At 45.4% G+C, this 14101-nt stretch overlaps 1 protein-coding gene across 12 annotated transcripts in view; it reads right to left on the bottom strand.

The window, feature by feature from the left end:
* The window catches only part of kcnab2a (potassium voltage-gated channel subfamily A regulatory beta subunit 2a), a 372430-nt gene that overhangs the window by 195162 nt on the left and 163167 nt on the right, over window positions 1-14101 (bottom strand). For 10 of the 12 annotated variants that reach the window (XM_085967213.1, XM_085967209.1, XM_085967207.1 and 7 more), the window contains one exon: window positions 13989-14030. The exons of the other annotated variants lie outside the window; for them this stretch is intronic. In XM_085967213.1, the coding sequence (XP_085823339.1) occupies window positions 13989-14030 (42 nt within the window). The remainder of the gene's footprint in view (window positions 1-13988; window positions 14031-14101) is intronic. 12 annotated transcript variants of the gene reach the window in all.

Here is a 14101-nt window from a genome sequence, read left to right as displayed (position 1 = left end):
GGACGGACTTACAAGACCAATTGACGCAAAATAGCGTCTTTGCGTCGGACGTCGTTGGGGGGCGGGATCGGAACCCGGAAGGCAGAAGTCCCGCTCCCAGCTCGTACCAAAAGGCAGGATTGCGGCCAAGGTCTTGCATGCACCAACACCCACCCAAATTGGTGACTGTCTACAGCTCTTTTGGCACCAGCACTACCAAACATGAGGGCACAAAACTGTTGGCAAACATACACTATAAACGTACACTGTAAATGCAGCATAAGCACAAAACTTTTTTTTTTATTCGCTTATGGGATGTGGGCGTCGCTGGCAACGCCAGCATTTATTGCCTATCCCTAATTGCCCTTGAGAAGGTGGTGGTGAGCCGCCTTCTGGAACCACTGCAGTCCGTGTGGTGAAGGTACTCCCACAGTGCTGTTAGGTAGGGAGTTCCAGGATTTTGACCCAGCGACGATGAAGAAATGGCGATATACTTCTATGTCAGGATGGTGTGGGACTTGGAGGGGAACTTGGAGGTGGTGGTGTTCTCTTGGGCCTGCTGCCCTTGTCCTTCTAGGTGGAAGAGGTCGCGGGTTTGGGAGGTGCTACCGAAGAAGCCTTGGCGAGTTGCTGCAGTGCATCTTGTAGATGGTACACACTGCAGCCACTGTATGCTGGCGGTGGAGGGAGTGGATGTTTAAGGTGGTGGATGGGGTGCCAATCAAACGGGCTGCTTTGTCCTGGATGGTGTTGAGCTTCTTGAGTGTTGTTGCAGCTGCACACATCCAGGCAAGTGGAGAGTATTCCATCACATTCCTTACTTGTGCCTTGCAGATGGTGGAAAGGCTTTGGGGGGGTCAAGAGGTGAGACACTCGCTGCAGAATACCTAGCCTCTGACCTGCTCTTGTTGCCACAGTATTTATGTGGCTGGTCCGGTTAAGTTTCTGGTCAATGGTGACCCCCAGGATGTGGATGGTGGGGGATTCGGCGATGGTAATGCCGTTGAATGTCATGGGGAAGTGGTTAGACACTCGCTTGTTGGAGATAGTCATTGCCTGGCACTTCTGTGGCGCAAATGTTACCTGCCACTTATCAGCCTAAGCCTGAACGGTTTCAGTGATATCAAGAAAAGGCTGAGCGCACTGGATACAGCAAAGGCTATAGGCCCCGACAACATCCCGGCTATCGTGCTGAAGACTTGTGCTCCAGAACTAGCCGCGCCTCTAGCCAAGCTGTTCCAGTACAGCTACAACAGTGGCATCTATCCGACAATGTGGAAAACTGCCCAGGTATGTCCTGTCCACAAAAAGCAGGACAAATCCAACACGGCCAATTACCGCCCCATCAGTCTACTCTCAATGGTAGGTGTCATCGACAGTAGGTCTTGTTGCGTGCGGGCATGGACTGCATCATTATCTGAGGAGTTGTGAATGGCGCAGAACACTGTGCAGGCATCAGCAAACATCCCCATTTCTGACCTTATGTTGGAGGGAAGGTCATTGATGAAGCAGCTGAAGATGGTTGGGCCTAGGACACTGCCCTGAGGAACTCCTGCAGTGATGTCCTGGGGTTGTGATGATTGAACTTCAATCACCACAACCATCTTCCTTTGTGCTAGGTATGACTCCAGCCAGTGGAGCGTTTCCCCCAATTCCCATTGACTTCAGTTTTACTAGGGCTCCTTGATGCCACACTCGGTCAAATGCTGCCTCGATGGCAAGGGCAGTCACTCTCACCTCATCTCTGGAATTCAGCTCCTTTGTCCATGTTTGGACCAAGGTTGTAATGAGGTCAGGAGCTGAGTAGTCTTGGTGGAACCCAAACTGAGCATCATTGAGCAGGCTGTTGGTGAGTAAGTGCCACTTGATAGCACTGTCGATGACACCTACCATTGAGAGTAAACTGATGGGGCGGTAATCGGCCGTGTTGGATTTGTCCTGCTTTTTGTGGACAGGACATACCTGGGCAGTTTTCCACATTGTCGGATAGATGCCACTGTTGTAGCTGTACTGGAACAGCTTGGCTAGAGGCGCGGCTAGTTCTGGAGCACAAGTCTTCAGCACGATAGCCGGGATGTTGTCGGGGCCCATAGCCTTTGCTGTATCCAATGTGCTCAGCCGTTTCTTGATATCACGTGGAGTGAATCGAATTGGCTGAAGACTGGCTTCTGTGATGGTGGGGACCTCGGGGAGTAGGCCGATATGGATCATCCACTCGGCACTTCTGGCTGAAGATGGTTGCAAACGCGTCAGCCTTGTCTTATGCACTCACGTGCTAGGCTCCACCATTATTGAGGATGGGGATATTCATGGAGCCTCCTCCTCCAATTAGTTGCTTAATGGTCCACCACCATTCACGACTGGATGTGGCAGGACTGCAGAGCTTTGATCTGATTTGCTGATTGCGGGATCACTTAGCTCTGTCTATACCATTCCTCTTCCACTTTTTAGCATGCATGTAGTCCTGCGTTGCAGCTTCCCCAGGTTGGCACATCATTTTTAGGTACACTTGGTGCTGCTCCCAGCATGCTCTTCTACACTCCTTATTGAACCAGGGTTGGTCCCCTGGCTTAATGGTAATGGTAGATTGAGGGATATGCCGGGCGACGAGGTTACAGATTGTGGTGGAATACAATTCTGCTGCTGCTGATGGCCCACAGCGCCTCATGGATGCCCAGTTTTCAGCTGCTAGATCTGCTCCGAATCTATCCCATTTAGCACAGTGGTAGTGCCACACAACACGATAGAGGGTGTCCTCCGTGTGAAGACGGGACTTCATCTCCGCAATGACTGTGCGGTGGTCACTGCTACCAATACTATCATGGACAGATGCATCTGCGACAGGTAGATTGGTGAGGACGAGGTCAAGCAGGTTTTTCCCTCATGTTCGTTCTCTCACCACCTGTCGCAGGCCCAGACTGGCAGTTATGTCCTTCATGACTCGGCCAGCTCGATCAGTAGTGGTGTTTCCGAGCCACTCTTGGTGATGGGCATTGAAGTCCCCCACCCAGAGTACATTCTGTGCCCTTGCTACTCTCAGTGCTTCTTCCAAGTGGTATTCAACATGGTGGAGTACCGATTCATCAGCTGAGGGAGGGCGGTAGGTGGTAATCAGCAGGTTTCCTTGCCCATACTTGACCTGAAGCGATGAGTCAATGTTGAGGACTCCCAGGGCCACTCCTTCCCGACTGTATACCACTGTACCGCCACCCCTGGTGGGTCTGTCCTGCCAGTGGGAGAGGACATACCCAGGGATGGTGATGGAGGAGTTTGGGACATTGGCTGAAAGGTATGATTCTGTGAGTATGACTATGTCAGGCTGTGGGACAGCTCTCCCAATTTTGGCACAAGTCCCCAGATGTTGGTGAGGAGGACTTTGCAGGGTTGACTGGGCTGGGTGTGCCGGTGCCGAGGTCGATGCCGGGTGGTCCGTCCAGTTTCATTCTTATTATGTTTCGTAGCGGTTAGTTACAACTGAGTGACTTGCTAGGCCATTTCAGAGGGCAGTTAAGAGTCAACCACATTGCTGTGGGTCTGGAGTCACATATACGCCAGACCAGGTAAGGGCCATGATGTGGAGATGCCGGTGTTGGACAGGGGTGGACAAATGTAGGAATTCACACAACACCAGGTTATAGTCCAACAGCTTTATTTGAAATCACAAGCTTTCGGAGCGCTGCTCCTTCGTCAGGTGAAGTGAAGAGAAGCATACAGGCACGGCAACCACACCCTTCAACCAGACGAAATCGAAGTTCTCAGCCAAGGGTTCAATTTCTGCCCCACCACCAAAATGGACCCCATCGGCCTCGCGGCAGACACAGAGGAATTCATCAGGAGAATGAGGCTCCGGGAATTCTTCCACAAATCCCAAGATATCAGCAGCGAACCCAATGAGACAATCAATGATCCGGAACAGCAGACAGAGGGATCCGCGGTGCAGCAACCAAAGAAGAGTCAAATTGGACCCCTCCAGAGGGCCGCTGCCCTAAGCTTGACATGTGTGCTCAAGCTGTCAAGAGATGCATCAACGCCAGATTCATCAGGCGCACTCACAAGACAGTCCAGAATGTCACCCGAGCACAACGCAATGCCATCCATGCTCTCAAGACCAACCGCAACATCGTCATCAAACCAGCAGACAAAGGAGGAGCCATCGTCATACAGAACAGAATGGACTATTGCAAAGAAGCATACCAACAACTGGACAACCAGAAACACTACAGACAGTTACCCGCAGATCCGACCAAAGAACACACCCGCCAACTCAACAGACTGATCAAGACCTTCGATCCAGACCTTCAGAGCATCCTACGTGCTCTCATCCCACGTACTCCCTGCGTGGGAGACTTCTACTGCCTCCCAAAGATACACAAAGCCAACACACCCGGACGTCCTATCGTATCAGGCAACGGGACCCTGTGTGAGAACCTCTCTGGATACATCGAGGGCATCCTGAAACCCATCGTACAGGGAACACCCAGCTTCTGTCGCGACACTACAGACTTCTTACAGAAACTCAGCACCCACGGACCAGTTGAACCAGGAACACTCCTCGCCACGATGGACGTCTCGGCACTCTAGACCAGTATCCCCCACGATGACGGCATCGCTGCGACAGCCTCAGTACTCAACACCAACAACAGCCAATCTCCAGACGCCATCCTACAACTCATCCGCTTCATCCTTGACCACAATGTCTTCACCTTCGACAACCAGTTCTTTACCCAAACACACGGAACAGCCATGGGGACCAAATTCGCACCCCAATACGCCAACATCTTCATGCACAAGTTCGAGCAAGACTTCTTCGCTGAACAGGATCTCCAACCAACGCTATACACCAGATACATAGACGACATTTTCTTCCTATGGACCCACGGCGAAGAATCACTGAAAAGACTACACGATGACATCAACAAGTTCCATCCCACCATCAAACTCACCATGGACTACTCCTCAGAATCGGTTTCATTCTTGGACACACGAATCTCCATCAAAGACGGACACCTCAGCACTTCACTCTATCGCAAGCCCACGGACAACCTCACGATGCTCCACTTCTCCAGCTTCCACCCTAACCACGTTAAAGAAGTCATCCCCTATGGACAAGCCCTGCGAATACACAGGATCTGCTCAGACGAGGAGGAACGCGATGGACACCTACAGACGCTGAAAGACGCCCTCGTAAGAACGGGATATGACGCTCGACTCGTCGATCGACAGTTCCGACGGGCCACAGCGAAAAATCGCATAGACCTCCTCAGAAGACAAACACGGGACACAACCAATAGAGTACCCTTCGTCGTCCAGTACTTCCCCGGAGCGGAGAAACTACGCCATGTTCTCCACAGCCTTCAACATGTCATCGACGACGACGAACACCTCGCTAAGGCCATCCCCACGCCTCCACTACTCGCCTTCAAACAGCCGCCTAACCTCAAACAGACCATCGTTCGCAGCAAATTACCCAGCTTTCAGGAGAACAGCAACCACGCCACCACACAACCCTGCCACAGCAACCTCTGCAAGACATGCCAGATCATCAACACAGATACCATCATCACACGTGAGGACACCACCCACCAGGTACATGGTACATACTCATGTGACTCGGCCAACGTTGTCTACCTCATACATTGCAGGAAAGGATGCCCCGGAGCATGGTACATCGGCGAGATCATGCAGACACTGCGACAACGGATGAACGGACACCGCACAACAATCGCCAGGCAGGAGTGTTCCCTCCCAGTCGGGGAACACTTCAGTAGTCAAGGACATTCAGCCTCCGATCTTCGGGTAAGCATTCTCCAAGGCGGCCTTCGAGACACACGACAACGCAAAATTGTCGAGCAGAAACTGATAGCCAAGTTCCGCACTCATGAGGACGGCCTCAACCGGGATCTTGGGTTCATGTCAAGCTACATGTAACCCCACCTGACGTAGAGTCATCCAGATTCGAGTCGTCGTTGGCTTGTTCTCTCTGCACAGATGCGGCCGGACCTGCTGTGATTTCCAGCAAAGTTTTTTGTTTTTTTTCTGTTTTTCATACAGACCCCAGCATCTGCAACATTTGACCCCTTGTGACCCCACCTCATTGTTCTTTGATGTAATGTTTTCCTGACTTACCTGTTTGGACACCATTCACACCTTTGATTGCTGTGATTATCTCTCTGCCGAGGTGTGATAAAGGGCAGTTAGAAAGATTACCTGTAATCATCTGGCAGTTTTCTCTGACTATATATGCCGTGCCTGTATGCTTCTCTTCACTTCACCTGACGAAGGAGCAGCGCTCCGAAAGCTTGTGATTTCAAATAAAGCTGTTGGACAATAACCTGGTGTTGTGTGAATTCCTACAGGTAAGGGCGGCAGATTTCCTTCCCTAAAGGACATTAGTGAACCAGATGAGTTTTTACGACAATGCGATAGTTTCATGGTTACCATTACTGATACTAGCTTTTTATTCCAGATTTATTTAATTAACTGAATTTAAATTCCGCAGCTGCCGTGGTGGGATTTGAACTCACGTTTCTGGATCATTAGTTGAGACCTCTGGATTACTAGTCCAGTGACATTACCACTATGCTACCGTTCACAGCTATTACAGTGCCTAGCCATATTTTCTGATCAGTTTGGCAGATTTACAGGTGGTAATCAGGCTGACCTGACTGGAAAATTTCTGGAGTTCCATCACGCTGGGTCTCCATCCCCTTTGCATCATGCACTATTTTCTATGGTTGGGGAACACTGGCAGTGGAACTGACCACCTCAAATGGGAAGAAGCTTAATTTTTGATGCAAGGACAGCCTGCATGCCATTTGGTGACATTCTCGTGTGCAGGACGTCGTTTCAAATGACAGCAATGTCATCGGCCATCATGGGATGCTAGAGAATCAGCTGTGAATGGTAGTTAATTTAGAGGGCACGGTACATTATTCTGCAGTCTTGACCACTTTTCTTATTTTTTTCCTGCTTGCACTATCTCATAAGATTTCGTACCACTTGTTCTATTCATTCCCCCTCCCCACACCATTACTGGCACCAGTGGGTTTCCAAATGGGAATCCCCTATTTGAGGTATTTGGAAGAGACGGATAACAGAGTAATATCAGGCAGGCCAGGTTGTACGAGAGGTGCTCTGTACCCACATCTGCAGAAAGAAATAAACATACCACCCTTTGGCATCCAATCAGCACACGTGGAGGCTCCTAATCCTAAAGAAAGCAGGTCCAGCAGACCACAAGATACATCAATATCTGACTACCTGCAATGTTGGATGCTTTCTTGGTACCACATCCAATGTCACGCTTTCAGCAACACTACATGAAAAAAACATTGACCACAGCAATCAGTGTACCGAATGGCCACATCTGTCAAGATACTACCATCCTTACCTGCAAACCCTGGCACTCCTACCTAGCAACGACTGTGTGGAATTGCCTCCACAGTTTCCAGGTCATCAGAAAGTCAGATGCAAAAATATATTCCAGTGAGAAAGAAAGATTTTAAGACAAGGGAGCACCATCTGTGACTAACAAAGGAAGTAAAGGATGGTATCAAATTGAAAACAAAGGCATACAATGTTGCCAAGATTGGTGGGAGACCAGAGGATTGGGAAATTTTTAAAAACCAGCAAAGGATGACTAAAAAAATAAAGAGAAAGATGAATTGAGAGGGTAAACTGTCAAGAAACATTAAAAACAGATAGTAAGAGCTTCTACAGGTATATAAAAAGGAAGAGGGTAGCTAAAGTAAACATTGGTCCCTTAGAGGATGAGACTGGGGAATTAATAATGGGGAATGGGGAAATGGCAGAGACTCTGAACAAATGTTTTGTATCTGTCTTCATGGTAGAAGACACTAACAACATCCCAATAATGGATAATCAAGGGGCCACAGAGAGGGGGGAAACTAAAGACAATCACTATCACTAAGGAAATAGTACTTGGTAAAATAATGGAACTAAAAGATGACAAGTCCCCTGGACCAGATGGCCTGCATCCCAGGGTCTTAAAAGTGGCTGCAGAGATAGTGGATGCATTGGTTGCAATATACCAAAATTCCCTGGACTCTGGAGAGGTCCCAGCGGATTGGAAAACCGCAAATGTAACACCCCTATTTAAGAAAGGAGGGAGACAGAAAGCAGGAAACTATAGACCAGTTAGCCTAACAACTGTCGTTGGGAAAATGCTGGACCCCTTCATTAAGGAAGCAGTAGCAGGACATTTGGAAAATCATAATGCAGTCAAGCAGAGTCAGCATGGTTTTATTAAAGGGAAATAATGTTTAACAAACTTGCTGGAGTTCTTTGAGAAGGTAACGAGCAGGGTGGACAAAGGTGAACCAGTGGATGTGGTATATTTAGATTTCCAGAAGGCATTCAATAAGGTGACACATAAAAGGTTACTGCATAAGATAAGAGCTCACGGTATTACGGATAATATATTAGCATGGATAGAGAATTGGCTAACTAACAGAAAGCAGAGAGTCGGGATAAATGGGTCATTTTCCGGTTGGCAAATGGTAACTAGTGGGCTGGCACAGGGATCGGTGCTGGGGCCTCAACTATTTACAATCTATATTAATGACTTGGATGAAGGGACTGAGTGTAATGTAGCCAAGTTTGTGGATGATACAAAGATGGGTGGGAAAGCAAGTTGTGCAGAGGACTCAAAGAGCCTGCAAAGGGATATAGACAGGCTAAGTGAGTGGGCAAACATTTGGCAGATGGAGTATAATGTGGGAAAGTGCGAGGTTATACACTTTGGCAGGAAAAATAAAAGCAAAATTATTTAAATGGAGACTACAAAATGCTACAGTTCAGAGTGACCTGGGGGTCCTTGTGCATGAAACACAAAAAGTTAGCATGCAGGTACAGCAAGTAATCAAAAAGGCAAATGGAATGTTGGCCTTTATTTCAAAGGGGTTGGAGTATAAAAGCAGGGAAGTCCTGCTACAACTGTACAGGGTATTGGTGAGACCACACCTTGAGTACTGCGTACAGGTTTGGTCTCCTTATTTAAGGAAGGATATACTTGCATTGGAGGCAGTTCACAGACGATTCACTAGGTTAATTCCAGAGATGAGGGGGTTAACTTATGAGGGAAGGCTGAGCAGGCTGGGCCTATACTCACTGGAATTTAGAAGAATGAGAGGTGATCTTATTGAAATATATAAGATACTGAGGGGGCACAAGGTAGATGCAGAGAGGATGTTTCCCCTCGTGGAGAAATCTAGAACGTGGGGGCACAGTTTTAGAATAAAGGGTCGCCCTTTTAGAACGGCGATGAGGAGGAATTTCTTCTCTCAGAGAGTCATAAATCTGTGGAATTCTCTGCCCCAGAGAGCCGTGGAGGCTGGGTCATTAAATACATTTAAGGTGGAGATAGGCAAATTTTTGCAAGATAAGGGAGTGAAGGGTTATGGGGAGCGGGCGGGGACGTGACTTTGAGCCCAAGATCATCCATGATCTTATTGAATGGCAGAGCAGGCTCGAGGGGCCAAGTGGCCTATTCCTGCTCCTATTTCTTATGTTCTTATGTCTGCTTTAGAGACAACTGGAGCTACTATGCAGCATAGGCTGACACATCCAATGACAGCAATGGTCAGCTGAGGCCTGAACTTTGATGCCACCACCTTTCATGCATGTTGCAATACTGAGCTACGTGTATGGTGTTGTGGAATAGCAGAGAGTGCAACCCTCTTTATAATAAGTTCATACAACACCACCTCTACTTCAGTAACTAAACAGGGGGTTGAGTGCTGAACGGTGTCATTTGCCTGCACCTTACACTTCCTTTCCCTTCATTTTTGCCCATTTCTTCACCTACTTCACCCTTCAGCCTTACAAAGGGCTGCCAATTGCTAGAAATGCCTTCTGAGTCATTCCTAAAGCTAAGGATTTGTGTTCCTATTCTGATAAATACTTTAAATTTTCCACTCCCACCACTAGTCTGCATCTGAAACTATGCATAATTATGATAATAAGCTAGCCTCTGAAAATTGGGTGCAAACAACCCGAGACTCATTTCAAACCAACAGGTTAAATGAACTGTACCCAAATCAGAAAATTTAAGCTCTAGCAGTGATTTACAATAAAAAAAAAACAAAAGTATTCATTCCACTGGAGATATTCTTTGTATTCAAGAGAAATATCAATTAACAATGTGACGCCCTTCTGTTCCACTCCCCATAAACAGTTATCCTCATTGAATATCTGACCATTTGACCACACACACACACACAAAAAGGTAGCGATGAATCCAAGGGAAAAAAATCAAAACATAACTTTTCAACAATATAATCCAAAGTAAACTATTAAGAATAGGAAATGTCCATGTGCATGGTAGCTGCAAAATGGTTCCACAAAATCCTTTAGTGCACATACTGAAATCGAGAAAGCTGAGGCAACATTTTGTGGCACGAGAACTCCTTCAGACAAGACCCACGCAGAGTCTAGCTGATGACAGTCCAAAGGGCAGTAGATTGCTTCAGACTTTTTTTTAGGCTTCTACACTAGAACCATTTGTATTATCTTTCAATAATGATTGCTATTTGTTGATGACATGAGCTATTACAGTATGTCCTCTTAGACAGTATAAATAAAGGCTTATCTTTTTATTTGCACTACCAACCACTATCTCAACACAAATGTTAACTTGCCAAAAATAAATGCTCAGTTGCATTGAATACAAAGACTCCATCTAAACCAACTTAAACTCATCACTCACCATTAGTCTTGTCCCATAAAATAACTATTGGAACATCATTACTTCCATTTGCATAATGTTATAAATGTAATAGAATAAAATAGAAAAAAGAAAATTACAATGTAACTTTTCAACAATATCACCCAAAATAAAACAATATAAAGTGGACCACTCCATTACTTTTGAAGTATAGACACTGTTGTAATGTAGGCAAACGCAACAGCCAATCTGCACGCAGTAGGTCCCATAAACAGCTATGCGATAAATGGCCAGTTAACTCTGTTTCTCTCTCCACAGATGCTGCCTGGCCTGCTGAGTATTTCCAGCATTTTCTGTTGTTATTTCAGATTTCCAGCATCTGCAGTATTTTGCTATTGTAATCTGTTTTTGGTAGTGTTGGTTGAGGGATAATTGTTGTCAAAGGCACTGGGAGAATTCACCTGCTCATCTTCAAATAGTGCAATTGGATCTTTTACAACCACCTGAGCAGGCAGACAGGATTCAGTTTAATGTATCATCCGAAAGGCAGCACCTCCAGAAATGCCACATTTCCTCATTACTGCACTGAGGTGTCAGCCTAGATTATGTGTTCAAATCCTGGAGTGGGGCTTTGGGCTTGAACCACAACTTGCACATTCAGGGAGGTGAAAGTGCTACCACTAAACCAAGCTTTTAGGATGCACAATGAAAATCAGAAAGATGAGAAACAACATTTTGTGCCGTGAGGCCTCCTTCAGGTAGGACCCACACACTGAATTTAACTAAAGGCAGCCCCAAGGCCAAAACATTGTTACCAGCCTTTTTTAAGCTTCTATCCTAGAACAACTTCGGCTACCCTTGAATAATGATTGCTAGTTGCCGATGTGTCATCAGCAAATTGCAATCATTATTCAGTTTTATATACTTTATAAACATCAGCAACGCCACTTTATATTGAACATACCAATCAGGTGAAAATGGTACTGAGCCAAAAGGCAAAGTTCTCTTAAAATTGGTCATTTCAATTGTGTCATGCTGATTTTTATTCCAGAAATTGAAATTCTTCTAAATATCAAATTATATTGGTTGGTCAAGAAATTCTCATGTACCCCATTAAAAGAAGTAGCTTGGAAGAGATCTATCCCTATTACTATATCAGTTAAATCCAATTTCTTTAGATCTGGCTTCCAGCTCATGAATTGGGGCAAGGCTTAGGTTGCACTGAACCAATAAAATACAAGGGTTGTTTGCTTACTTTTAAAATTTTTGTGCACCGTTTTTCAGTTTAGAGAACATCACAATTAGCTTACTTCTGCTACAATCTATAAGCTTTTAAAACTTAGTGATAAAACACATCTTCTCTCCTACTCTTAACCTTGGTTTGTCCTGCACTATGGGCCTGTGCCCTTCACCTTGACTTCACACCCAAAAAAACTTACTGCACTTGTGTTTAAAAAGAGAATTTTTAATTTTGGATAAATTTTCTATTTAGTGCCTCACTGCTGCCTCCTATGACCACACTTCCTCCTTTACTTTGAGCAGATAATTTTCCAGATCCACAATCAACAAACAAAATGTACTCTCCTGATCCCAGCATATTTTCCATTTCTATTTGAGACTGGATGCCCATCCCAAATTCTCAGAGATCATAAAGTGAATATCTATTGCAATAAAGAGAGTGTTTCAAACTCTTGGCTCAGCAGTTGGTAGTCCAGTGCCCAGCCACCAAAGACACAAATCATTTACAAATAATTGTAGCGAATTCTATTAAGTGAAACATTATTTAAGGAAACAAGTACTAATCTCAAAAATCATTTACCATGTAATTACACAAACAAGATTCCAGTCATAGTGAAAATACACCACACCTATAGTGAAAATCTTTCACATCCACTGAAAATGGCAGTTACTTCTAATAACCAGTATCCTCACAGTTTAATAGGTTATTAGTTCTGTATAAGTTTTAAACTATGGCACAATCAAATCAAAGTGAAATGAGGCATCAGAATCCTTTTTAAGCAGTCGCTGAGAAATATCATTCAGAATCATAGAATGGTTACAGCACAGATGGAGGCTATTCGGCCCATTGGGCCCATGCCAACTCTCTGCAAGAGCGCTTCAGCTAGTCCCACTCCCCTGCCCTTTCCCTGTAGCCCTGCAATTTTTTTTCCTTCAGGTACTTATTCCTATGAGTTCACAGTTCAGTAATAGTATCAGCAACTTCTAGTAAACTATTGCAGGGAGACTGGGATGGACCAGCTGTCTGCAGACACGCCATGTATAAACTCCTTTGAGAAAAGAAGGCGTTCTACTCCATGAAAGTACAGTAATGTTCAACAAATAATCTGAATTAGTGTTAACAGTCTTGCAAAAACTTAAAAACACATCTTTCAAAATTATATAAAGCATCACCCGAAACAAAAACACTGCTAATCAAAATAAAGCAATTATAGCACACACAAAAATCGGGCTACAGGCATGTACCAAGTGTAATTGTACAAAAACATTTCCAACTCAAAACCTCAGTTCTTTAGTATTACATTGCAAGTTCTGAACTTTTAGCCCTTTTTCTTTTTTTAAATAGCCATTGGCTGGCAAATCACACTTTTTTCCCGCTCCTTTTCCCAGTAGTTTTCTCCTGCCCCCATCTTCTCCGATATCTCACCCAAGTGGCTGTTATTCACATACAAGTCTAGACTGTTGAGTATTGGCAGCCTGTTCAACTGCAAGGGTATCACAACTGAGCCAGATATGACACCCACATGTGCACTTCCAACAAGGTTACTGGATAGCAATTGGAAGTGGGAATCCTGGTTAATTTTCCCCTCCCTAATCTGGAGAGCACTGAAGTCAACTGTAGCACCGCAAATGCTGCCCCAGCTGAGATGAGCTAACTCAGTACAGATCAGGAATCGAATTTGAGGCCTTTCTGATCTGTAGAACTCCACTTTCTTAACTAGCTGAGCTATTGCAGGAGCCACAAATCACATTCCTTGATCCTCAGAGAGCAGTGAGAGCTTTCTTGTACCACTTAAACATAAAGTACATCAATTAGTAACATTGTAGTTTGCTCTCATTTGACATAATATTTACATTGCTTAAATGATGGAACATTGTGTCACACAATGTGATGGCAAAAAAATACTACCAGGTACAAAAGAAATTCAGTGCCAAAGTCTCCACAGTGAGAAATGTCACAATGACACAAGTAAAAACTAAACACAGTACAGATGAGCAACACAGCAATATGGCACATGCAGACTACAGCAAAGCACAAATGGAAGCAAGCTGTGTGATTGAGAAACATGCTGTCTGTAGAAGGTACCTGTAAAACTGCAACTGCCGCTTCGGACTCCCATATCGGGCACTTTGGCAAGCATGACAAGAGAAAGAGAGTCCATATCATAAATCAAAGAACAAAGACATTCGCACAGCACC

The sequence above is a fragment of the Somniosus microcephalus genome, chromosome 25 (genome assembly GCF_052327205.1).
Source record: "Somniosus microcephalus isolate GS21.2 chromosome 25, FLI_Smic_1.0, whole genome shotgun sequence".
Taxonomy (NCBI): domain Eukaryota; kingdom Metazoa; phylum Chordata; class Chondrichthyes; order Squaliformes; family Somniosidae; genus Somniosus; species Somniosus microcephalus.
The sequence above is the reverse complement of the archived record's forward strand: the minus strand, read 5'-3'. Positions and strand labels throughout refer to the sequence as shown.